At 41.5% G+C, this 27,839-nt stretch overlaps 1 protein-coding gene across 1 annotated transcript in view; it reads right to left on the minus strand.

Annotated features, from left to right (window-relative positions):
• Nucleotides 1–475: 475 nt before the first annotated feature.
• Nucleotides 476–27,839, minus strand: part of LOC134658717 (cleavage and polyadenylation specificity factor subunit 1) — a 48,436-nt gene continuing 21,072 nt past the window's right edge. Inside the window, exons 15-29 of the mRNA XM_063514371.1 lie at nucleotides 27,101–27,241; nucleotides 24,688–24,879; nucleotides 15,523–15,705; nucleotides 14,564–14,717; nucleotides 13,630–13,808; nucleotides 12,302–12,516; nucleotides 11,278–11,424; nucleotides 9,987–10,059; nucleotides 9,365–9,517; nucleotides 8,482–8,676; nucleotides 7,252–7,366; nucleotides 4,300–4,416; nucleotides 2,685–2,814; nucleotides 1,744–1,852; nucleotides 476–591 (exon numbers count right to left, since the gene is read on the minus strand). Of these exons, the coding sequence (XP_063370441.1) occupies nucleotides 511–591; nucleotides 1,744–1,852; nucleotides 2,685–2,814; nucleotides 4,300–4,416; nucleotides 7,252–7,366; nucleotides 8,482–8,676; nucleotides 9,365–9,517; nucleotides 9,987–10,059; nucleotides 11,278–11,424; nucleotides 12,302–12,516; nucleotides 13,630–13,808; nucleotides 14,564–14,717; nucleotides 15,523–15,705; nucleotides 24,688–24,879; nucleotides 27,101–27,241 (2,184 nt within the window). The 3' untranslated portion in view covers nucleotides 476–510. The remainder of the gene's footprint in view (nucleotides 592–1,743; nucleotides 1,853–2,684; nucleotides 2,815–4,299; nucleotides 4,417–7,251; nucleotides 7,367–8,481; nucleotides 8,677–9,364; nucleotides 9,518–9,986; nucleotides 10,060–11,277; nucleotides 11,425–12,301; nucleotides 12,517–13,629; nucleotides 13,809–14,563; nucleotides 14,718–15,522; nucleotides 15,706–24,687; nucleotides 24,880–27,100; nucleotides 27,242–27,839) is intronic.

A 27,839-nucleotide genomic window follows, 5' to 3' on the forward strand; every position in this document is an offset into this window, starting at 1 on the left:
TGCAAGTATTCTGTAGGACATCCGTTAATATAATTACTTATAATAATTTTGGTAATTAACAATTTATAAATATGAAATGTAAATATAGAGTAAATGCATATTAATTGTTAGGAATGATGTATTTAGTAAAATTTGCACGCCGTAAGTCGGCAGAATTGTGCTGGACTTATATTTCGATGTAACATCTGTGTTAACCACGATTCTAGCAAATAAGTATAGTTGGTCAAACCAATTTGTCAGTCAGTAAGAACCAGGAAAACTATACTCATCCTTTTCTTTTGGGCGCTAGCACTAGTGTAAGACAAAGATAGTATGATTATCTCTGTCTATGTTTGAAATGAGACAGTCCTTTGACAAACTATAAATTACAAATTACATAAAATCACCGACAATTTCATTTTGGGTTGCAGAAAAGACCTCAAGAAAATAAGAGGTTGTTCGAACATTAAACCAACGGATAGGTAATAATACTACTTATTAGTTTATTGCTAAAGCTATGTACAGTAGTAGTTAGAAGTGAGCCGTCAGTCTGTCAATCTCGAAGAGGTCGGACATTATCTCTTCAACTTTGGTGCCGATTTTCTTCGCAATCTGAAACAAATTATTAATAATCAAATAAACGGTTAAAAATAAAATAGTTTTATTTGTCAAAAAGTGTACTAGGTTTTCTTAACCTATGACTGCCACACTAGGTTATGCCTGTCTTGCGGAGTCAGATTAAAAACAATACTAAATTGAATTACATCCTACGCTGAAGTTTTGGTTTTCTAAGAAGTATCTAGTACTAAATAAAATGTTTTATTATAATAACAAGCTTAATCAAAACAGGGACAAATCACAATTTAGGAAGAGTAAAAAAGTTTTTTACGATAAAATACCCAAAAAAATATTGAATACGATAAAAAAATACATTGCAGTTGACATGTCAACCCAATCGCCGCTCACTAGTAATGCTCTTTGGCTTAAAGGCCGCGTAACCAGGCCATAAAATCCAAAAAAAAAATCTATTAGTGCTCACAGAATAAATAATAGTACTAAGTACAAAGACTCACTCTCTAGCAAAACGCGTCTGTTACGATCAGCACAGATATGGCCGCTAGGTGGCGACAGCGCCACGCGCGGCTTATGGCTTTCCCCAAAATTGGGGCCGAACGGATGTACTTTTAGGTACCTGTAGCAAAGCGCGATCGCGGAGTGAGACACGCCTGCCTTGGCTGACATGAAGCGACTAGGGGCACAAAACAGATACAGTACAGAAGTCAATCACATGTATGTACTTCACTTTTCATACCTACGCTCGGCGGTCGCTCTAGGGTTGTTAACTATGACTTATGCACAAAAAACTATCGTGGTAGTGGCACTCGTATCTAGTAGTGGCCGGGGCGGGGTGCTTACCTACCTACCTAACTGTTCTGTTTAACGTTAAAACAATCAAAATACAAGCAGATACCTACTTACCTCTCTGAAACCACTAGTAGCTTAAAAAACGACAATTCACCGTTTAATGTTGAATTTAAACAACCGTCCACTGAACAGTTATAATAACTTTTTTTTTGTTTCTCCATTATTGCACAAAAAAGTTCACAGACGCGTGTCTCAAGCGGATGGCACTCGCGCTCGGACTGGTCTCAACCGGTCCGAGATATCGTGTCCGTGAGCAGTGTCTATGTGTGCGTCGCTCGAGCGCACTTTGTATGTAGATTGATTTCTGTACTGTATCTGTTCTGTGCTAGGGGTACTCACGTCGTGCTTGTCGGCCTGCGGCAGGCCGGTGTAGAGCGCCACCAGGTCCCCGTCCAGCACGCCGCGCGCCGCGCCGCCGCCCGCCGGCTTGCGCGCTGACTTGTACGTCCTGTACACACAACACATGCCACTCAATAAGTGTATAGCCTGAGTGGACGCTCATGTTGGGCGTGCAGCGGGGCGGGGCGCGCGGCTTGCATGTTAAACAAATGCAAGCGTACGCTACGCTTATACGCTTGCATTTGTTTAACATGCAAGCCGCACGCCCCGCCCCGCTGCACGCCCAACATGAGCGTCCACTCAGGCCTTACATTATACAACCGACCACAGCGATAATCTATAAAACGACTCTACAAAATACGAAAAAAATCTGCACGTGGCTTTTTTTTTTCATTAGCGGTAACCGTCCTGTATTTTATTGCTGTACTCTGCTAAACAAGCTCTCTCAGTAACGGTAGAAAAAAAACTATATTCATAATTTTTTGGTGTCACAATACTAGCATAAAAAGAAAAATACAGTATGATTCTCTTTTCCTATGCTCCACCAATGATTTATAACTCAAGATAGGTTATAGGCGTTCCAAAATTGAAGCGCGTAACTTGTGACAAATTGGACAAGTTGCCTTTAGTCGCGGCTGGACAAGCGAGAAATGTGCACGTGCTAACGAGCTCCGGCACACCGAAAGAGAAAGAGACGACCTTATGTTTAACAACGAGTGTGACAAAGATGGATGGAATGAGGAAATTAATCAAAAATAACAGATTTCTTCGTAGGCACAGAAATAAATATGGAAGTATTTTTTGTGCTCCTCAAGTACGAGTATAACCTATCTATGGTTATACAATATCATTGTGCTTCACTCCAAGGCGACTCTTGCCAAACTATAGGTACGGTCATGTCGGTCATACACAAAACAACTCTAATTTATCGATATCCTTACCTGAAAGCGCGCGGGTTGAGCCCCGCCAGATGGCAGCAGTAGTTGTTCATAACGTTTTGCAACATGAGAAGCCGTCTGTACATTTTCTCCGACAACGGCAGCACATATCCGACGCCGCCATCTAGTGTGGCTGTGTGAAAACAAATAAAAATCGTAAATCATCGTAAAAAAAATCTAATATAAACAAGGGATCCGGGGTTTTAGAAACAACTAAATGCCAGTTTTAGATGCAAGTTTATTATAATGCATCGCCATCTTCTTTTAACCCAAAGGTAAACCTCAGATATACAAAAGCCTAAATACAAATACATATATCTTTATTACCTATAAAATGTTTTTACTGTAATTTCATCAAATCATAGTAAAATAAGTTTTCATCATAGTAGGTAAATACTAAAGTGCAGAAGTGTCATCATAACGTCAAATTTATATGAGAGTATAACATTTATTCACTCTTTGTCACATCAAAATCTGAGCACCCGGGCCACTGACAATCCAACCAAGACTGAGCTTAGGCCAATTATTTCATGAAACCGATGCTGCCAAAAATACGGGGGTGCGGGGGGACGAGGTGAGCGAATCCCGTGCCGTGATTGGTCCGTTCAAAGACACGGACCAATCACAGCACGGGATTGACTCGAAGATGGAGTGAAGATCGGTTTTCCTAGGATAGCGGTGCCGTCATATAGCGCCCGTCTCCATACTAAATAATATGGCTAAATATGCATGTCGTCGTATTTGTATGGAGACGGCCGCTATATGACGGCACCGCTTTCGGAGGAAACCAAAGCATAACGCTACCGTATGTGTGGCAGAGGGGGTAGCGCGACTATGCTATGTCTAGAGGTTGGATTGTCTGTGACCCGGGCTAGCACATGATTGGCGCGACAGTATCTCGCGTCAGTACCCGTCACCCGTCCTTCTTTTATTATTAACACAGTTATAAAAAGACGGGTAGTCTATGTCGCCGCGAGATACTGTCGCGCCAATCATGTGCTAGGGGTGCAGAGTTAGCTTAGGTGTACCCTAGCACAGAATAAATAATAGTACTAGGTACAGAAGACTCACTCTCTAACAAAACGCGTCTGTTACGATCAGCACAGATATGGCCGCTAGGTGGCGACAACGCCACGCGCGGCTTATGGCAATAGTTCGTTTTTTTAGCATTAGAAATAAGGTAAACAATCTTGATGTGTCTTTTAATTGAAAAACACATTTTAAAAATAAGTTACGGTAAATATGTAACAATTATGAACCTAATACGATCTTTTATAGTCTTCTGCTTTCATAAGTAATAGTTATTGATTTTTAAAAAGTGTTTTTCAATTAAAAGACATGTCAAAATCAGTCAGTTCGTTTTTTTTTTAGCGTTAGAAAGAACTTGAAAGAAGGTAAGCGATCTAGTAACTATTACTTATGAAAGCAGAAGAATATAAATGATCGTATTAGATTCATAATTGTTACATATTTGCCGTAACTTATTTTTAAAATGTGTTTTTCAAAGACACATCAAGATGGTTTACCTTATTACACGACTGCCCAAACAAAAAGAGTGTATTGTTTTTTCTGATGCAAAAAAAAAACGAACTATAGTTTAAATAGGTAAGGTACTCACTGTACATGGTGACGTGTCGCCGGTGCACGCTGTTGGGGATGGAGCGCGCGTTGATCCGGAACATGGCGTGCACCTGCTGCCCGAGGTGGTAGTCGCATTTCCTGATCAGCCGCTGACCTACAAACAGATATACAGGGTGTAATCTAAAACGTGATACAAGATAATCAAACCTGAATCTTTTCATGATTTTGAACAACTTTTACTATGGGGTCAATTTTGTAATACTAAAAAAAAATTGAGCTGTTCCATAGAAATGGTCAAGGAGAGTTTTTTATTGTTAATTTACAAAGTTGACCCCATAGTAAAAGTTGTTCAAAATCATGAAAAGATTCAGGTTTGATTATCTTGTATCACGTTTTAGATTACACCCTGTAGAAATATGGGACAAATTATCTGACAGTTGACATCTGTCGGATAGTATGAAGATGTTGACCCATGAAACATTATTTGTGACGTTATCTATGAAAAGGGACCTTATTGTCGATGGCGGACGCCGTTATTAACGATGCTCCGATATATACAATGCCGCGCGACGCTGTGCGGCGTAAGCGCCATCGACAATAAGGTCCCTTTTCATAGATAATGCCCCATTTTATTCCCACACGATTTCAAGTCATTGGATCTATTAAATAAAGGACAAATGTAATGCTACAACGCAATGAGAAGTCAAAGTTTTTCCAAAAACCCGGTAGATGGCGCTGGGATCAAATTACATGTCGCAAACGATTGGTTATCACGGAAAGTACTAGTAGTTTTAATGTAGTCACTTCACTTTGACAGACAGACGGAATTAGGGTTCCGTATTTAAGCATTTTTTTGGAAAGTCCTAATATACCAGGACTTTAGAAATCTGAAATCTTATCTATCTCGTCAGGTGACAAACAAAGGTCACCAAGTACCGCCACAAGTTCCTAGCCATAGTGAACCATATTAGTACGAAAAGAAGGTTGATTTTTGTTTAAATATTTTATAGTAATTAGTGACTTTTGCTTGTCACATGACGATCTTATCTTATACCTTTAAACGAGCAATTCTTGTATATTTATTTAATCTCTGGGAGACCGAGCTTTGCTCGGATAACATATAAAATCTCAAGAATTAGCGTTTTCCCAGAGATAAGACCTAGCTAGATCGGTTTTTCGCCCCCGAAAACCCCCATATACCAAATTTCATCGAAATCGTTAGAGCCGTTTCTTAGATCACTGAAATATATATAAATATGCAAGAATTGCTCGTTTAAAGGTATTAGATATGTATATATAAATATATTTTGAGGATCTCGGAAACGGCTCTAACGATTACGATGAAATTTGCTATATGGTGGTTTTCGGGGGCGAAAAGCCGATCTAGCTAGGTCTTACCTCTGGGAAAACGCGGATTTTTGAGTTTTTGTATGTTTTTGTATGTCTCCCAGGCGGTCTAGCATGAGTTGCGTTCTCGCGCGCGACTCCTACTCATGCTAGACCGCCAGATATGCATAATTAATAGTAGAAGAGTTACCATCATTGTTATTATATTCCGTTAAACCATTATTTGATTTATTTCCTATAGTACTGTGACATTAGTGACTTTACAAAATAGGCCTACATTTAATTTAGGAAGAAGATTTTCATGTTTTCTTTAACGTAAAACTAAAATAATTGTGGACACAATGTGTCTTAGCACAGTTTTTGGTTTGCGATAAAATAATACAGTAATTTTTCTTGTGACTATATCTCTATTCTCTATGTCAACAAATTAGCTGTCCCAAAGTTTAGACCTCAAATAGGGTTCTTTGCGAAATGTCAATAACGATTCGTCAGAATTATTTTTATATTGTTTTTTAGCGGTTTTCCTAAAATGTTGGCTCTATTTTTAATATTTAAAACTTTCGCGTTCTGAACACATATTAACTCACATTTATAGACGGGTCTATCGCGAAATTTATTTTATTACCTTTATTTACCGACGTTTCGACACAGGTTTCACTGGTCGTGGTCGCGGCTAACTGATGTCCCAGCAAAAAAATACCGTCCCGTCTATATATGTGAGTTAATACGTGCTCTATTTTTATTTGTTAAGAGGTCTTCAACGTGCACACTAGCGCCACTGCTAAATAATCGTGATTATTTAAATTTAAAGAAAGATATTTAAAAAAGGAGGCCGCTACGTACTGTATCTTATATTAAAGTACCTTTTCAATACATCAAACTAGCTTTTATGTTGCTGGATTCGTCAATCTATGCGTCCAAAGTTAAAACGGCCGTTTTTGTTTTGAGTTCATAGATCGGCGAATCCAGGAACATAGAAACTAGTTTGATGTATTCAAAAGGTACTTTAATACAAGATACAGTACGTAGCGGCCTCCTTTTTTAAAATATCTTTCGTTAAATTTAAATAATCACGATTATGTAGCGGTGGCGCTATAGTTCATTTTTTTTGGCATTAGAAAGAACTTGAAAGAAGGTAAGCAATTTTGACATGTCTTTTAATTGAAAAACACTTTTAAAAAACCAATAACTATTACTTATGAAAGCAGAAGACTATAAAAGATCGTATTAGATTCATAATTGTTACATATTTACCGTAACTTATTTTTAAAACGTGTTTTTCAATTAAAAGACACATCAAGATTGTTTAGGTACCTTATTTCTAATGCTATCTGATGAAGATAAATAAATAAATATTATAGGACTGTTTTACACAGATTGACTAAGTCCCACAGTAAGCTCAAGATGGCTTGTGTTGTGGGTACTCAGACAACGATATATATAATATACAAATACATAAATACATAGAAAACACCCAAGACTCAGGAACAAATATCTGTGTTAATCACACAAATAAATGCCCTTACCAGGATTCGAACCCAGGACCGCGGCTTAACAGGCAGGGTCACTACCCACTAGGCCAGACCAGTCGTCAAATAAATAAATGTTTTATCTTAAGGTTTTTGACTTTGTCATTTAGTACCTCCGTAGCTCTCGCGCGCTTGCGGCTGGTACATGAAGATGACGAAGTTGCCTTCCGCCTCGGACACGAGGAAACCCAGGTTAGTGTTGTCCACCATAAACTCCATCTCATAAATCTGAAACCAATATGCCTTGTATAGAAAGATATATAAAATCTAACGACAAGATGGGTATTTTACTATAACGTTCGGTTAACAAACAGACTAAGGGCCAGTTGCACCAACCACATTTGACAGACTGATCAACATCACTCGGAAGAGAACTATGAAAATTCCCATACAATCAAATTTAGCAAACGCTTTAACGGTGACAGGCGGTTTGGTGCAACCGACCCTAAAGGGGAGATACAAGACTTCAGACTGTTATTTTAGTCCGCCAACACTGTGCTAGTTTTTAGTACTTGTGTAACTTTTTTATTCGGAACCAACCATAGAGCTGTTTTCACACCTACTCGCGCCACCTAGCGGTGAGTAGCAAAACTACTCAACATAAAACTGGTGTGTAATTACTGTATCAGTACGACTTTAATTTTAACGTAAACATCGACTCCATAGGTACTTGAATTTAGTTTTACCGTGATACAAACACTCCGTAGCCTGGTAATTACTGTGCCATGACATAAGAATAATTTGAGCGAGCGAGGCGTCTCCATTCCCGCTTGGGAAAATGCTTTCGTATGTCTGTCCAGCAGTCCAACTGTTCTCATCTACAGGTCGCATTTCTCACCCGATTCTCATGAAATTTTGTAAGCAAGATCGATAATGTACGAGTGTATCGAGATCGAATATGTATTTTGTACGTTCAGTTTCGGAAACTTTTCATAATAACGGAGCCATGGGGGGTCGCGTGGCCACAAAGCTAGTAATAATAGAATATCATCGAATTTAAACTGTTGTGAGACATGCTAACATTGAATAATTTTACGGTTTAGACTCACTTGTTTTAAGTCACTCGCGCGACATGTTTAGGAGACAATAGAATCAGTCAAATTTCGCTGTATTTACGTGTTATGGCATACCCATAGACTAGGAATCCTCTAGACGGAGTTTAGAGCAATTATTTAATGAAACCGATGCTGCCAAAAATACTGGGGTGCGAGGAACGAGGCGAGCGAGCCCGGACGTCACACAAAGACACTATGACTCGAAAATGGAGTAAAACTACCGTATATTTGTGGCAGAGGGGGTAGCGCTACTATGCTCAGTGGAGGATGTCTTGTCTGTGGGTATACCTGAGCAGTCCTGAGATCTCTGGAAACTAAGCTGAGCGTGCGATGCTGGGCCTGGTACCGCAGCAGCGACACGGACTTGTACACATCTGCCACCAGCACCAGGTTCTTCACGGCCAACATGCGGTGTACGTATATCTGCGTGTCGATGAACGCCACGCCCACTAGGTCGTTGTCCTTTAGTTGCCAGATGTAGATCTGTGTAAACATAACCGTATTGTACATCCTTGCAAGAAGAAATATGCAAGCAATTCTCAAAAAGTTTGTACATTTCGATCACATCTTGGATTTCTATAAAAATTGGAATGCTGGTAAAGTACATGAAGCCGAACAACTTCCACCATATTTCCCAAAATGTCCCAGAAAGTTTCTAAGTACATTCCTTTTTTGTGTAAGGAAATCTGATAACAAAAAAGGAATGTTTCTAACGAAAAAAATTTCCTTGAGTATACCTACAAAAGTAGCAAGTGTAATATTTATATGGAAAAGGCAAAACGGTAAATAACTGGGTGGGGGGGGGAGATTTAAAATAAGTATATAAAAAGAAGAGGTAACGGTCCAAAAAAAAAATTGTAACGGTTATGTTACAAGTGGAAAAAACAAGAAGCATACTTAACAGGTGCAACTGATTTCATTTTAGGCTGGGAAGATTTTTACGCTGCTCATTTATAGCATACCCCGGATTTTTGGGTGCATGAATGTTTTACACTAGCCAAAAACTAGGTACAAAAGAAACTGATTGAACATTTCTAAGCCTACTAAGCTTACTAATTATTATTCATAGTTTGGTAACTATTTTACAATAAACAAAGGTCGCACCCAAAAATCCGGGGTATGTTTATGAGCTCAAGAGACAAGAACAAATATTATCCCTTTTGCGTATAACCTTTTGTCCAACGGCAGATATGAGGTAGCCCAGCACTTGTGTGAGGGCTGTCACAGGGCCCTTCTGTTCTTTGGCGTACAGCTCCTTGAAACGATTCTTGGTCAGGGGCTGCCCCGGCTCGGGCACCACGTCGATAATATCGTAGATTATTATCTGAAACAATCATTCAATATATCAGATATATCGGAGCGCCTAAAGTGCTCACAAATATCTGAACACACCTCTATTATCAAGGCGTTAGAGTGCGTGTTCAGATATTTGTGAACACCTTGGCCGCTCCGATATATCTGATGGCGACTGTACTTGGATTGAATAATTTTACGGTTTAGACTCACTTGTTTTGTTTGTTTGTTGTTGTTGTTGTTGTTGTCGCGCGAGTGACTTAAAACAAGTGAGTCTAAACCGTAAAATTATTCAATGTTAGTTTAAATTCGATGACTGTACTTGGGATCTAAGATGGAGTATCTACATTTTTAATTTTGGTAGTTATCTTTGTTAGCAGGGATTACGAGTGCCTGTCATGGCAATAAAGACTGCCACTGGTGAGAGTGTATCCAGTGTTCTTAACTCGACAAAAAAAAACAAGAATAAACATGTTATATCCTATAATAGATGTACTTACCCTTCCTCGTGACGTAATATCTTCACTGTAGTTGTAATTTGTTCCTATTGCTATGTACCCGCGCAAGCCCGACCTAAAATTATTTAAACGGTAGTAAATACGAAATCAACAAATTAATACCATGTAAAGATACTAAATCATGGACACCACTAGCGCCATCTAGTCAGCCAGCTGACATTATTATTTATACGAATAATGGACAGTTTTCTGCTTGTAACAAATTTAGCATAAATATACAACCCTTATTGGGCATATTACTTAGATAGAATGTAACACCACGTAGTATAATTTTGTCAATAATTCATGATGAAAAATGAAATCCTTTGAACCTACTAAGGAACAACTAACGCCATCCGATGGCGGATAGGTACACTACAATAGGGAGCGTGCATGAACTGTAGACAGCACAGAAGCTCCCTATTCATTAGTGGGACGCATTATGTCAAGTTTCCATTTTTAGGGTTCCGTAGCCAAATGGCAAAAAACGGAACCCTTATGGATTTGTCATGTCTGTCTGTCTGCCCTTACGTATGTCACAGCCACTTTTTTCCGAAACTATAAGAACTATACTGTTGAAACTTGGTAAGTTTTATTCTGTGAACCGCATTAAGATTTTCACACAAAAATAGAAAAAAAAAACAATAAATTTTGGGGGTTCGCCATACTTAGAACTGAAACTCAATTTTTTTTTTTCATCAAACTCATACCTGTGTGTGGGGTATCTATGGATAGGTCTTCAAAAATGATATTGAGGTTTCCAATATAATTTTTTTCTATACTGAATAGTCCCCCCCCCCCCCCTGTAACTTCTAAAATAAGAGAATGATAAAACTAAAAAAATATATGATGTACATTACCATGCAAACTTCCACCGAAAATTGGTTTGAACGAGATAAGTAGTTTTCTTTTAATACGTCATAAATTATTAGATTTAAGCCACCAGACGGCCGATCCTCCTATGCGAAATAGAGGCACCGTCACCTACTTAGAAGCATGAACTGTTTTCGCTTTCGATTCAGGTCACGAGATGGCAGACCCTTCAACACCCACGGTTTGTATATCATTTCATAGAAATATATTTTTTTTACTAAGCTTTCCGAAGGTACATATTTGATTGGTGTACCTGGTTCCTTCGTAAGACAGCGCCACATTTTTAAGGCAAGTAACATGCTCCCACTCGTCCAGCTCTATGTTGGTGTTGGGGATCTCCAACACGCACGGTTTCTATATCATTTCATAGAAATATATTTTTTTGCTAAGCTTTCCGAAGGTACATATTTGATTGATTTACCTGGTTCCTTCGTAAGACAGCGCCACATTTTTAAGGCAAGTAACATGCTCCCACTCGTCTAGCTCGATGTTGGTGTTGGGGATGATCTCCCACGACACAGGCGAGAACAGACACACGCTGAAACGCTCTAACATCGGATACGGGAACCTGAAACATTTAGTTAACGGTGACTACTAGCGACATCTTGTGGCGAGTAGGTCAACTATACAGACGCACTTTTTTTTCATACAAAAGCAAGTGTAATTATAAATTATAATAAATAGAGAATCGAGTACCGACACGTTATAATTATAAAATTTAGCATTAGGTCACGTACCTAACACGGATGTTGCGAACATCCGCATCCGCATCCGCAACCGCGGAACTTTCGCATTATTTTCAATATCTGCATCTGCAATCGCATCCGCATAAAATCGATGCGGAGCTTATGCGGATGCGGATGTCGAACAAGTCGGTACAGGAAAGTCTTAGCGGCGGCATAAGTGCTAGGTAACTTCGTCATTACCTATAACGAAATCGTCTAGATCCAGAAAAGTCGGCGAAGTTACTGTTTATTAAATATAACGCACCTATATTCTTGCTCAAATACTAAACGTTTCGTTTTTTTTTAATAAAACAATACTAAAAATGTAATATTTGACGTTTTCTAAGTACCTAATCTTGACATCCGCATCCGCGTCCGCGGATGTCAAAAAATCTGCATCCGCAACATCCCTGGTACCTAATGCTAAATTTTATATCATTTATAAATTTTAGCAAGTAAATAAACTAAAGAAAACTATGGTCTACTACTACTAGCGACATCTAGCTTAAAAATCGGAGAAACTACCTGGAAACAAAAAATATGGACACAACACTGAAATTAGATCGTCTTCGAATTAATAATATATAGCTGGTCAACCAAATCTTGTCAGTAAAAAAGGCGCGAAATTCAAATTTTCTATGGGACTATATCCCTTCGCGCCTACATTTTTCAAATTTGCCGCCTTTTTCTACAGTCAAGATCTGGTTGACCAAGTATTACCTGTCTCCCTTATTCTCCTGAGATTGCTCCTTATCCTCGCCATTGAACTTGTAATACGTCTGCGTGGACTGAGCCGTGCTGGCCACCAGACAGTAGGTCTTGGACTCCATGTGGTAGGTGACGAAATGCGGCGACATTCTGATCGGGACCTTTCGCACCGGCCACGGCGCGTCGTATGACAAGTGAGTCGGCAACGCGCAGATCCGGAGCTCGGACTGGACGGAACAAAAAACATTGTATTTCAATTTTGTACTAACAGTTGACGGCTCCAATCGGTGGTGGCAACTTTGGTGGAAAAAAAAAACTAAATGGTTCAGTCTAAAACTCAAAACACGTGTTTCCTTTCATATTACTTTAAAAAAAATCATGAAATTTTGTTTACATATGTACAAATGCGATTTTAATAAGACTCCGATTCATGGAAGCAGGATCGCGGTGCATCCGACGTACGCATTTATTTCATTTGTCAAACTATTTCGTAGTTTGGCGAAATTCATGTCAATTCATCAGGGCACGCTACTAGTTTCCCACGCACACTGAGTGCGGTACTCTTGGTACTGGGTTCTACTGCTTGCCGAGCGTCTAATTTACAATAGAGTTCCAACTCACATATACTCGTAGTGTCGGGCAAAACCATGCGTTTAATTTTCGTTCCGAATAGGGATGATGACACATGTTGAATTTTATAATAAAATCTAGTAAAATAGATAGCAAATGAGCAATTTATCACAATATTGTAGATAAGTATTAAAAAAATATATGGGAATAATACAAAAATACAACACCTGAAAGTTTCAAAATTATGTTTTTTTTTTAACTTTATAAAACGAATTAAGTAGGGATACCATTCGATTCCTCACATTTTAACTAAAAAAAGATTGTATAGCAACTATATACATAACGCAATATTTCACCGACAAAAATGCAATTTTCTTGTTTTGTTCATACTTCAAGATGCGCTCTCAGTGACCTTGACGTCACGTTCATATAGCGATTTGTTAGGGACGTTTCGCGAGTGAAGTACGACTGTCGGACTTTGACTATCATTTCTGACTTTGGTATTGCTTTAATGCAATGGGTCCCATATAGACATTTGATCCTAAAAACAAACCTGATTGATTGATACCATAAATGAAAATTTGTCATGTAGCCTATTCTGCCCTGCTAAGCCGAAAAGCGCTATCTCAAAAGAAAATTCATTGCTAACTTATACTTTAGTTTCTATAGCTGAGAATTCCATTTTCAAAATAATTTGTTTTTGAGATAGCGCTACTTGGCTTAGGAGGGCAGTATTATGGTTCGTTGAATGAGTTAACCGTGTAAATTACCTTAGCATTGAAGTAGAGCAGGCCCTGCGGGCAGTTGGTGTTGTTGAAGGGTGCGAACGTCGACACAGGCGCCTCCTCGGGGCACAGCGGGTGCACGCGCAACTCGCCGCGCGCCGTCAGCACGAGCAGGTGCGGCGTGCGCCCGCACAGGAACACGCCGTTGTAGCCACCCACGTTGCCTGCCATGTGACAAACCAAGTGACAACTCATTTCAATAAGTGTAGCTTTGGATTCCTCCGAAAACGGTGCCGTCATATTACGGCCGCTATATAGCGTTGACTGACGTCACTAGAACGTTGTCTATGTAAACAAGATGGCGCGGTTTCCTAGACGGCGTTACGTTACGTTGATTGCCAACGTAACGTAAGATGACGGCCGTCATGACGGTGTCGATAGTTTCGTGAACGTTTTATTAGATAGCGGTGACGCCATTTTGATTAAATGACACGAGATTTGAATAAATGATTCCGTACTACGATTATTTTCTTCTTCTGATGATATTTCATCCTCCAAGTAAATTATAGATGATCAAGCAAATCTTGTCAGTAGGAAAAGGCGCGAAATTCAAATTTTCTATGGGACGTTATCCCATCGCGCCTACATTTTTCAAATTTGCCGCTTTGCCGCGGTGTGTTATGACGCCGTGGTACTTTCCACATGTCGCCACCGTAAAGACGGCCGTCTTTTGCGGCCGCTATATGACGGCCGTCATATGATGGCACCGTTTTCGGAGGAATATTTAGAAAGGGAACTGCTGATGAAAACTAAAACTTATGTAAGTATGTAGAACTTACATACGCGATTAAGTCCCGTTGTACAAATTAATAATGTTAAAACTGTTTATAAAATCGGTTTGTTGCTCAACTTTATTAAAACATTTACATTTGATCTGTTCTTTTGGAGTACCGTAGATTTAAAAATCATGTCTACATACCGAAATACCTCATCTGCCGGACATTGTCGCGTAGGATAGACGCCTCATAGCTGTCTTCGCTGGATGTGACCGTGGCGCTCTGGTAACCGAACGGGAACGACACGTTGATCCGCGAGAAACGTAGCTTTAGGTTGCCGCGAGGGTATTTGTAAGCCTGTAATTATAAATACCATCTACTTACAATTCAGTTAACATTGTTTGTAAGAAAAAGGCTAGTTTTGACAAAACATTATTTTATACCATTTTCTCCATTTGATTCCATGACCAAAAGATTGTTTGGAGAGTAAAATCAAATGCCAATAATAAGTTTGGCGACCATTATACTGTATATATGCAAAATATCCATTTTATTTCTATAAGAAACGCTCATAGACAAAAATTACCTTAAAGTATCGTCTTTATGTGGTGACCTTATTAGTATGTCATATTTTAATTGAATAAAAAGTGAAGAAAGCGCTTATAAATATCTTATTCTTATACCTTTAAACGAGCAATTCTTTTTGCCATATGGGGGTATTGGGGGGCGAAAAATCGATCTAGCTAAAGTCTATTTTTTTATTCGGTAGACTAAAATGACATTTCATAGTATGAACATCATGTGTCATTTCATACTATGAAATGTCATTTTAGTCAACCGAATAAAAAAATAGACTTTAGGTCTTATCTCTCTGGGAAAACGCTCATTTTTACTCGGACTCGAGGCTGTCGGCTAATATCTGGGGATATATCATTATTTTATTGATATAAGCCCACCTGGTATATCATGAGCGTGTCTCCGTCGCACCGCATGAGCAGCAGCACGCGCGAGCCCTTGTGCCCGACGCCGACCACGAGCATCTCCTTCAGTTTGTCCACTTCCGTGTTCTGAGGGACGGTCATCTCGTCCTCGGCTTGGGACGGACTCGAGGCTGTCGGCTAATATCTGGGGATATATCATTATTTTATTGATATAAGCTCACCTGGTATATCATGAGCGTGTCTCCGTCGCACCGCATGAGCAGCAGCACGCGCGAGCCCTTGTGCCCGACGCCGACCACGAGCATCTCCTTCAGCTTGTCCACTTCCGTGTTCTGAGGGACGGTCATCTCGTCGTCCTCGGCTTGGGACGGCTGCGGGACGGACTCGAGGCTGTCGGCTAATATCTGGGGATAAATGGCTCTTTATTTGTGACGTTATCTATGAAAAGGGACCTTATTGTCGATGGCGGTTACGCCATTATTAACGATGCTCCGATATAAATACAATGCTGCGCCAGGCCTCCGTCACTCGCTCACGGCCACGCGCTATATGCCTACCGCTCGGCGTATCGTCGACGATACAACCGACAGAGGGCCGGCGAACGCCCGCCTGAGCGCTCGCACCGCACTGCGCCGCACGTTTTCCGCGCTTACGCTTCGAAATGCCGAAAACACGTAATTATTGTAAACCACCACCACCAAACCACGTAATTTTTAAATAATTTTGACAAAGTCATAATGAATCGGCCTGGTAGCACCGTATTACAACTTTTAAAAAACTTCGCTTTGCTCCTGTTTTCCGTATGAGTATTTATTAAAATTATTTACGCGATTTAGGATATTTTCAACTATAAAATTTAATAACAGAGAATTCCGAGAAGGATAAAATATTATAAATCATTATATAAAAGTAAAACATATTTCACTGACTAATAAAAAATATGGTTGATTCGCAACATTCGTTTTATTACAATAATCATCGTATTAGGTACAATAGGTACCTACAACCCTAGCGCATTCTTACGATGACGCGTTGGCACGTGACTCCCACGGCGGGCAACACAGTCTCGACTCTTTGTGCGCGTACTTATGGTACATTTCTTCTCGTCCTGAGCAGCAGGTATTATAATTAAGATTTTGTAGGCTATTATAGCGTAGGTATTTTCGCTTTTGTATGGGAATGATGCATCTGTAACTATTTATTAATCTGTGGCTGCGCGACGCTGTGCGGCGTAAGCGCCATCGACAATAAAGTCCCTTTTCATTGATAATGCCCCATTTTATTATTATTATTGAGGAGAATAAACATGCAAAACTAAGTTCAGATGTCGCCGCAATCATAAAAAAGAAAAAAAAAAGATTAATTAATTGTGAAATTTATAGCTCACGGCTATAAAAATCTCTGAAAATTTGTACAACGAGCTGCATAAGTGCACACCCACTTATGAATGCTTTTCATTAACAAAGTTGGTATACACTTTTGCAGCTGTGTACAACGTGTTGCGAAAGGTATATCATAGACTCTGTAGTATATGACATGCCTTTCGCTCCGTGTGTTATATGTAGTGATGTGCCGTTACCGTAAATTACGAGAACAGAGAGAATCGTCGGGTAACTTTCGCGGTAACGTTCTCCGTACGGGTAATTATCGAGAAAGTGGTCTAAGTTTACATTTTTTTTAACTTTTTTTTACAGAATTGATTCTTATTTAGGTAATACAATCTGTATAGAAATTTTCAAAATAATCTGTCAAGAGGAACTAGTTTATTACCAAAATTACCGTAAATTACCGCCGTAAATTACGGGCAACCTTCCCCGCGAATGTTCTCGGGTAATTTTTCTAAGAGAAATTTTAACTTTTATCAATGATGTATGGAATTAGATGTTAGAGATTAAATACACAATAATACTAAATTATTTTACTAATGTTTAATAAGTTTCATTTGATGTGAGATTTAAGTGTTTTTAATGAAAGTAGGTTGAATCAAACTTGCCTAACGAAAAATAAAGTGAATCTTTATTATTTTAGCTCAAATGTATAAAATCCATCTCATAAATAAGACAGTGGTTTTAAATAATTCAAAATGTGTAATCTAAAAAAACATATCTTATACCTTTAAACGAGCAATTCTTGTATATATATCTATTTATATATATTTCGGGGATCTCGGAAACGGCTCTAACGATTTCGATGAAATTTGCTATATGGGGGTTTTCAGGGGCGAAAAATCGAGCTTTTATATGTTTTCCGAGCAAAGCTGCTCGGTCTCCCAGATATTATATTTCAATATCATATGTAAGCAAGCATTGATGTGTAAGGTAAAGTTTGATTTGTAATGACGGCCATTACAACAAGTGTGTTTTAAGATACAATTTTATTACGTCGCGTGTTTATTTTAAGTAGGCTGTTATATTGTAAACAGGTAAACGCTTATCAGCTGGGTTTACAATGTACCCAGTTACCGCAGTAAAAAACACGTGGAAAGTGCATTTTTGTACTGTGTGGGTACTAACGGATTAAAATAGTTCCTGATGGCCCTCAAGATCCTGCATTTATAGCGCTCGACTTCTATGTCCTGTTACTTGTCTCGATAGCGCAATGAGCACGTGAGAGGATCTTTCAGAGTGGTCCTTTATTTATGACAAACTAAAAGAAGGCATAGGATGGTCCGGTCCGGCCACATGAAACGTTTGATAGTTTGCCAGTTAAATCTCTTAAACATCCCTACAAAACACGAAGTCCACACAGAGTATCCATTCATGCCCTTCAGGGCATACTAAACCTTCCATCGCTTCACCTACACATACAGCAAGAGGCCATCCCCCTCAGCGGTTAAGGTTGCCACACCTCAACGACCTCAACATATGGTCTAACCTCGGAGCTCGGTACACAATATGCCTGGAAAAGGTTTACGATGACTTTCCAATGCTCAGACCAGGCACGGATCGGATTCATAAACAAACTATCTTTGACAAAAGGTACAAAATACAATTATACGAGGACTACAATCACGAAGGACTTAATACCCGTGAACTGAAAATCTTCACTGATGGGTCCAAAACAGACAGTGAGTCGGGCTCTGGAACCTTCTCAGAAGACCTGAACGAGTCCATTACCACTCCGCTAGGAGCCCATAACTCATATTCCAAGCTGAGTGCATGGGCGTCATCAATACGGCGGCTGCCATCACTGCAAGGAGGGTAGTAGGATCCTCCATCCAAATGCTATCCGACAGTAGAGCACTCTTAATCGCCCTGAGCCATATATTTATATCAAAACGCATCAGGTGCGGAAGCGATTGGCCCGGAAACGATTCTCCCTATCCACTTTAGCAAGGTACGCTCACTGCTGCTAGAACGTACAAAGAAACAACACACTGGCTAAACCAGGCTGGAGGCCGAAAGGCCATGCCTGGTATCAATAAAAGACTCACGAAGTCGCTCTTTCAGGATCCAGCAGGAGGAAGGGTGACCCTTCCTCTTGAGGGGTTGGGTTGGCTGGACTAGCCCCCACCCCCCGTCATGAAAAAAAGGCGCCCGTCGTCGAGTTACGGAAATCTGCCCGTGCTACAATACAATATCCTCACAACATTCCTGGGAAGACGAAGACCTCCCGGCACATGGTAGTTCAATATCAAGAGGGAGATGAAAGCCCAGAACCTAAACCCTATGGTAACATTGGTAACCCAGAATAAAGCGGTTTGGCTCCGCCGCCGTACACAGAAGCCCAGATAGAGCTGGGACTAATATAAGGAGAAATAAGACTAGAAATTATTATACCAATCAACCACGTGTCAGATAACATAAAAATAATAATAACACAGAATAATAATAATGTAAAAAACATTTAAGTACTTTAAAACCACAAAACTTGTAAGCAAAATTCAAGCCTAATTTAATATACTACATGGGTAAGTTACCGTAAATTCTCGGTAATTTACGGTAATTTTCACTGATGAGAATTACGGTAAGTGCGTAATTTCTCGGCGGCACATCACTAGTTATATGTCGGTACATATCTAAGGTTCTAGTTGGAAGCATTATAATCTGTGGGTTTAAGAGCGCTCCAACAAGAAAAGTCAAAATAATGCAAAATTGATGATATTCCTCGATGACATTCAGTACTTTAGGGTCATTATTAGAAACAATGAGTACTTGTTACGGTAAAAGCGTCTTCTTATCTTTAGGAATTACTTTTTAAATATTGGAAAAAGGGCTTATTAAATTAGTAATGATTTTTTTTCTGATGGTTGTTTCCGAAAAACCACGTGAAGCACTAAATTGTGAGCTCGTATTTGTAAATGTTGAGAAGTTTACTCTGGTAAAGCTGGCTATTTTGTATTACTAATACCCTGTACATTAGGAATTACTTTTGACATTTTTCCTAAATACCTTTGAGAAAGAGAAAATCGAAGAAAAACAAACTCATTTTTCTCTCCGAAACAAGTGTCAATTCCTACGAAATTCTACTTAATATCGAAGTCATTTTCATACTCAAGTAATCTGCAGCGTTTGCTTATACTGATGGTATACATTAGTGTTTATGAAATTCTACTATAATTTTTTGGCAATTTTTTGAAAACGACTCTAATATTACCGATGACGCGCGGTCGTGAGCTCAGTGCCGCGGCAGAGCTTGTAGAGGTAGGACGTGTGTCGGTCGGCTCCGCACGTTTTCAACGGCGACGACGAGGTTTTTTATCATTGTGTGCGGCAGGCGCCGTGTAAAATGCTATACTGTGTGCGTGACAGTGCGTGTAAACGGCGACTGAGAAACTTTGATCCTAGTACTGTGGATTTGGTTTTGTAGTATAGTATGTAACTACCGGACAGCATTAAAGATATTTGAAATGATCTGATATTTTATAGGTACTAAATTAAAAAATGGCTGAATACAAATGCTTTTGATGACATGTCAGAATCAGAATATATAGGTCTGATGATGGAGCTGGGAGGTGGTCACCGGTACCAATCAACCATGCAACTAAACCACTTCGTGTTTCGGCTCGTTTGATTCGTCTCAACAAGATCTTTGACACAAGATAGGACTCAGGGTCTGATGATGGAGCTGGAAGGTGGTCACCGGTACCAGTCAACCACGCAACTAAACCACTTCGTGTTTGGGCTCGTTTGATTCGTCTCAACAAGATCTTTGACACAAGATAGGACTCAGGGTCTGATGATGGAGCTGGAAGGTGGTCACCGGTACCAGTCAACCACGCAACTAAACCACTTCGTGTTTGGGCTCGTTTGATTCCTCTCAACGAGATCTTTGACACAAGATAGAACTCAGGGTCTGATGATGAAGCTGGAAGGTGGTCAACGGTACCAGTCAACCATGCAACTAAACCACTTCGTGTTTCGGCTCGTTTGATTCGTCTCAACAAGATCTTTGTCACAAGATAGGACTCAGGGTCTGATGATGGAGCTGGAAGGTGGTCAACGGTACCAGTCAACCACGCAACTAAACCACTTCGTGTTTAGGCTCGTTTTATTCCTCTCAACGAGATCTTTGACACAAGATAGAACTCAGGGTCTGACGATGAAGCTGGAACGTGGTCAACGGTACCAGTCAACCACGCAACTAAACCACTTCGTGTTTGGGCTCGTTTGATTCGTCTCAACAAGATCTTTGACACAAGATAGAACTCAGGGTCTGATGATGAAGCTGGAAGGTGGTCACCAGTACCAGTCAACCATGCAACTAATCCACTTCGTGTTTGGGCTCGTTTGATTTCTCTCAACGAGATCTTTGACACAAGATAGAACTCAGGGTCTGATGATGAAGCTGGAAGGTGGTCAACGGTACCAGTCAACCATGCCACTAAACCACTTCGTGTTTCGGCTCGTTTGATTCGTCTCAACAAGATCTTTGACACAAGATAGGACTCAGGGTCTGATGATGGAGCTGGAAGGTGGTCACCGGTACCAGTCAACCACGCAACTAAACCACTTCGTGTTTGGGCTCGTTTGATTCCTCTCAACGAGATCTTTGACACAAGATAGAACTCAGGGTCTGATGATGAAGCTGGAAGGTGGTCAACGGTACCAGTCAACCATGCAACTAAACCACTTCGTGTTTCGGCTCGTTTGATTCGTCTCAACAAGATCTTTGTCACAAGATAGGACTCAGGGTCTGATGATGGAGCTGGAAGGTGGTCAACGGTACCAGTCAACCACGCAACTAAACCACTTCGTGTTTAGGCTCGTTTTATTCCTCTCAACGAGATCTTTGACACAAGATAGAACTCAGGGTCTGACGATGAAGCTGGAACGTGGTCAACGGTACCAGTCAACCACGCAACTAAACCACTTCGTGTTTGGGCTCGTTTGATTCGTCTCAACAAGATCTTTGACACAAGATAGAACTCAGGGTCTGATGATGAAGCTGGAAGGTGGTCACCAGTACCAGTCAACCATGCAACTAATCCACTTCGTGTTTGGGCTCGTTTGATTTCTCTCAACGAGATCTTTGACACAAGATAGAACTCAGGGTCTGATGATGAAGCTGGAAGGTGGTCAACGGTACCAGTCAACCATGCCACTAAACCACTTCGTGTTTCGGCTCGTTTGATTCGTCTCAACAAGATCTTTGACACAAGATAGGACTCAGGGTCTGATGATGGAGCTGGAAGGTGGTCACCGGTACCAGTCAACCACGCAACTAAACCACTTCGTGTTTGGGCTCGTTTGATTCCTCTCAACGAGATCTTTGACACAAGATGGAACTCAGGGTCTGATGATGAAGCTGGAAGGTGGTCAACGGTACCAGTCAACCATGCAACTAAACCACTTCGTGTTTCGGCTCGTTTGATTCGTCTCAACAAGATCTTTGACACAAGATAGTACTGAGGGTCTGATGATGGAGCTGGAAGGTTGGCACCGGTACCAGTCAACCACGCAACTAAACCACTTCGTGTTTGGGCTCGTTTTATTCCTCTCAACGAGATCTTTGACACAAGATAGAACTCAGGGTCTGACGATGAAGCTGGAACGTGGTCAACGGTACCAGTCAACCATGCACCTAAACCACTTCGTGTTTGGGCTCGTTTGATTCGTCTCAACAAGATCTTTGACACAAGATAGTACTGAGGGTCTGATGATGGAGCTGGACGGTGGTCACCAGTACCAGTCAACCATGCAACTAAACCACTTAGTGTTTGGGCTCGTTTGATTCCTCTCAACGAGATCTTTGACACAAGATAGTACTGAGGGTCTGATGATGGAGCTGGAAGGTGGTCAACGGTACCAGTCAACCATGCAACTAAACCACTTCGTGTTTCGGCTCGTTTGATTCGTCTCCACAAGATCTTTGTCACAAGATAGGACTCATGGTCTGATGATGGAGCTGGAAGGTGGTCAACGGTACCAGTCAACCATGCAACTAAACCACTTCGTGTTTCGGCTCGTTTGATTCGTCTCAACAAGATCTTTGACACAAGATAGTACTGAGGGTCTGATAATGGAGCTGGAAGGTTGGCACCGGTACCAGTCAACCACGCAACTAAACCACTTCGTGTTTGGGCTCGTTTTATTCCACTCAACGAGATCTTTGACACAAGATAGAACTCAGGGTCTGACGATGAAGCTGGAACGTGGTCAACGGTACCAGTCAACCATGCACCTAAACCACTTCGTGTTTGGGCTCGTTTGATTCGTCTCAACAAGATCTTTGACACAAGATAGTACTGAGGGTCTGATGATGGAGCTGGACGGTGGTCACCAGTACCAGTCAACCATGCAACTAAACCACTTCGTGTTTGGGCTCGTTTGATTCCTCTCAACGAGATCTTTGACACAAGATAGTACTGAGGGTCTGATGATGGAGTTGGAAGGTGGTCACTGGTACCAGTCAATCATGCAACTAAACCACTTCGTGTTTGGGTTCGTTTGATTTGTCTCAACAAGATCTTTGACACAACATAGTACTCACAGGGTCTTATGTGCAGCTGGAAGGTTGTCATCCCAGACACGAAGTAATTTAGTTGCATGGTTGACTGGTACCGGTGACCACCATTCAGCTCCATCATCAGACCCTGAGTATCACCTAGTGTCCAAGATCTTGTTGAGACGAATCAAACGAGCACAAACACGAAGTGGTTTAGTTGCATGGTTGACTGGTACCGGTGACCACCTTCCAGCTCCATCATCAGACCCTGAGTATCACCTAGTGTCAAAGATCTTGTTGAGACGAATCAAACGAGCTCAAACACGAAGTGGTTTAGTTGCATGGTTGACTGGTACCGGTGACCACCTTCCAGCTTCATCATCAGACCCTCAGTACTATCTTGTGTCAAAGATCTTGTTGAGACGAATCAAACGAGCTAAAACACGAAGTGGTTTAGTTGCATAGTTGACTGGTACCGGTGACCACCTTCCAGCTCCATCATCAGACCCTGAGTATCACCTAGAGTCTAAGATCTTGTTGAGACGAATCAAACGAGCTCAAACACGAAGTGGTTTAGTTGCATGGTTGACTGGTACCGGTGACCACCTTCCAGCTTCATCATCAGACCCTGAGTCCTATCTTGTGTCAAAGATCTTGTTGAAATGAATAAAACTAGCCCAAACACGAAGTGGTTTAGTTGCATGGTTTACTGGTACCGGTGACCACCTTCCAGCTCCATCATCAGACCCTGAGTATCACCTGGTGCCAAAGGTCTTGTTGAGACGAATCAAACGAGCTCAAACACGAAGTGGTTTAATTGCATAGTTGACTGGTACCAGCTGCCACCTTCCAGCTCCATTATCAGACCCTGAGTGTCACCTAGTGCCAAAGATCTTGTTGAGACGAATCAAACGAGCCTAATCATGTTACTACATGGTTGATTGGTATCCGTGACCACCTTCATCATCATCATCAGGCTTCATCATCAGATGCTTAGTATCAGCTCGTTTCTAAACTTAAGATACAAATTAAAGGTTTTATTATATAGCTAAAATAGTTTCACTATACAACCTATACCATATGCAATGACTAAAAATGAAAATAAGCGAGTACCTAAGTAAGTACGTATAATTTGTTTCTAGTAATAATGACCTACATAAGTATGTATATTTGCACTGGATTTAGTATTTTCGTACCAAATAACATTTTTAGGACTTTGATATTAAAGTACAGTTAGTGTTGTTATGATTGATTTCAATGTGCTTCACGATCGGATCAAGAATGTTTAATCCATCATTGTAGTGCGACCGAGGGAAAATGCGGTGGAAGGGTTCGGCGACCTGAGATCGCGGGGCCTGCCGCAGCGCGTAAAATACCTAAACTCGCTCATCCCCGAAATGTAATAGCACTCTTAAAACCTCATTGCAATGTTATTCATTCAACGCGCCGAAGCACAGATAACTTTGAGAAGCAGAAACAGTGGTATCGTATGAACTAACCCTCTCGCCGGCGCACACGTCGCGCACCAGGAAGCTGAGCCGCATCTCGGGCAGCGAGTATATCTCGAGGTTGCCGTTGTTGCGCACCACGAACAGCCAGTAGGTGGGCTTCAGCTCCGCCAGGTGGCGCTTCCACCAGCGCGACACGCGCCGCGGCACGCCCGGGTTCTTTGACTGCTCCGCCAACATTATCTGTAAGCGGTACGTGGAGAGATACAGCGACGTCCGACAAATGAAGTATTTTTAAAACACTTGACGTCGTAACTACACACGTGTTAAGAACGAGGCTCTGAAGCCCAGCGACAATAATGTTCACTATGTATTCATAAAAATTATAAACTTACAATTAAAATAAAAAGTCGCATAGAATCGCACAAGTCGTGAGTTGGGCAGGTATTTCGGTAAAATACTGAATATCATAAAGGTTAACGCCTTCTCTCGGAATTACAACAAATTATCATTTATAACACTAACTTGCATACAATAGGTACATTATTTGTATTTTTAATAAGGAAGTATTTAACTCGCGTTGTTTTTTGATGAAATAATTGTGAAAATAAGTGTAATACTTTTTCTACGACCAAGCACTTACTTTGAAATAAAATTGTAAATTTAACAAATATTTTTCATGTCATCTAGTGGACTTCTACCCACGGTATCTACCTAAAATGATGAATGAAATTTAAAAACATGTCTATGGTTCACTTATTTGTCAGAGATGACATTTAAAATAAGGTTGGCAACAATGAATTTCATACAATATTTTTTAAGTGGCCATTACACGAAGTATCGAAAAAGTTCCAAAAAGATACTGCGTGTAAGCACTTAATGCTTTTTTGGGGAATAGACTAAGGCTGGTTTTAGTGTCACGCGGACCGTCCGTGCGGATCGCTCCGCACCGGAACAATATTGTGTACGTTCAGGGAGCGTTTTAGAGTCATGCTGACGGGTCCGCGTGGAAAGCTTTCTCATACAATTTGGCGGTGCGGAGCGATCCGCACGGACAGTCCGCGTGACACTAAAACCAGCCTAAAGACTTGTCTTGACAACTATAAGGTAGGGTTTCAAAGATGTGTGCACGACCCTGGAGTAGAAAAAATAGGTAAATGTATAAAGCAAACGTACGCTAGCCATGGAGGCGGGCGTCTGGTCGCCGCCGTACAGCAGCTCGTCCTCGTCGTTCAGCTCGTACACCGCGCCCGGCTGGAAGCCCTCGGCCTTCACGTTCATCTTGCCTTTCATCTTGCCCGTGAACATAAACAGGTAAATGTAGAAAGCAGACTTACGCTAGCCATGGAGGCGGGCGTCTGGTCGCCGCCGTACAGCAGCTCGTCCTCGTCGTTCAGCTCGTACACCGCGCCCGGCTGGAAGCCCTCGGCCTTCACGTTCATCTTGCCTTTCATCTTGCCCGTGAACATAAACAGGTAAATGTAGAAAGCAGACTTACGCTAGCCATGGAGGCGGGCGTCTGGTCGCCGCCGTACAGCAGCTCGTCCTCGTCGTTCAGCTCGTACACCGCGCCCGGCTGGAAGCCCTCGGCCTTCACGTTCATCTTGCCTTTCATCTTGCCCGTGAACATAAACAGGTAAATGTAGAAAGCAGACTTACGCTAGCCATGGAGGCGGGCGTCTGGTCGCCGCCGTACAGCAGCTCGTCCTCGTCGTTCAGCTCGTACACCGCGCCCGGCTGGAAGCCCTCGGCCTTCACGTTCATCTTGCCTTTCATCTTGCCCGTGAACATAAACAGGTAAATGTAGAAAGCAGACTTACGCTAGCCATGGAGGCGGGCGTCTGGTCGCCGCCGTACAGCAGCTCGTCCTCGTCGTTCAGCTCGTACACCGCGCCCGGCTGGAAGCCCTCGGCCTTCACGTTCATCTTGCCTTTCATCTTGCCCGTGAACATAAACAGGTAAATGTAGAAAGCAGACTTACGCTAGCCATGGAGGCGGGCGTCTGGTCGCCGCCGTACAGCAGCTCGTCCTCGTCGTTCAGCTCGTACACCGCGCCCGGCTGGAAGCCCTCGGCCTTCACGTTCATCTTGCCTTTCATCTTGCCCGTGAACATAAACAGGTAAATGTAGAAAGCAGACTTACGCTAGCCATGGAGGCGGGCGTCTGGTCGCCGCCGTACAGCAGCTCGTCCTCGTCGTTCAGCTCGTACACCGCGCCCGGCTGGAAGCCCTCGGCCTTCACGTTCATCTTGCCTTTCATCTTGCCCGTGAACATAAACAGGTAAATGTAGAAAGCAGACTTACGCTAGCCATGGAGGCGGGCGTCTGGTCGCCGCCGTACAGCAGCTCGTCCTCGTCGTTCAGCTCGTACACCGCGCCCGGCTGGAAGCCCTCGGCCTTCACGTTCATCTTGCCTTTCATCTGGCCCGTGAACATAAACAGGTAAATGTAGAAAGCAGACTTACGCTAGCCATGGAGGCGGGCGTCTGGTCGCCGCCGTACAGCAGCTCGTCCTCGTCGTTCAGCTCGTACACCGCGCCCGGCTGGAAGCCCTCGGCCTTCACGTTCTTCTTGCCTTTCATCTTGCCCGTGAACTCGCCTTTCACCTGGAACATCAGAAGCGATCTCATTTTTAGGGTTCCGTAGCCAAATGGCAAAAAACGGAACCCTTATAGATTCGTCATGTCTGTCTGTCTGTCCGTCTGTCTGTCCGTCCGTATGTCACAGCCACTTTTCTCCGAAACTATAAGAACTATACTGTTGAAACTTGGTAAGTAGATGTATTCTGTGAACCGCATTAACATTTTCATACAAAAATAAAAAAAAAAACAATAAATTTTTGGGGTTCCCCATACTTCGAACTGAAACTCGAAAATTTTTTTTTCATCAAACCCATACGTGTGGGGTATCTATGGATAGGTCTTCAAAAATGATATTAAGGTTTCTAATATCATTTTTTTCTAAACTGAATAGTTTGCGCGAGAGACACTTCCAAAGTGGTAAAATGTGTGTCCCCCCCCCTGTAACTTCTAAAATAAGAGAATGATAAAACTAAAAAAAATATATGATGTACATTACCATGTAAACTTCCACCGAAAATTGGTTTGAACGAGATCTAGTAAGTAGTTTTTTTTTATACGTCTTAAATCGCCTAAATACGGAACCCTTCATGGGCGAGTCCGACTCGCACTTGGCCGCTTTTTA

Source organism: Cydia amplana, chromosome 2 (assembly GCF_948474715.1).
Source record: "Cydia amplana chromosome 2, ilCydAmpl1.1, whole genome shotgun sequence".
In the NCBI taxonomy this organism is placed as follows: Eukaryota; Metazoa; Arthropoda; class Insecta; order Lepidoptera; family Tortricidae; genus Cydia; species Cydia amplana.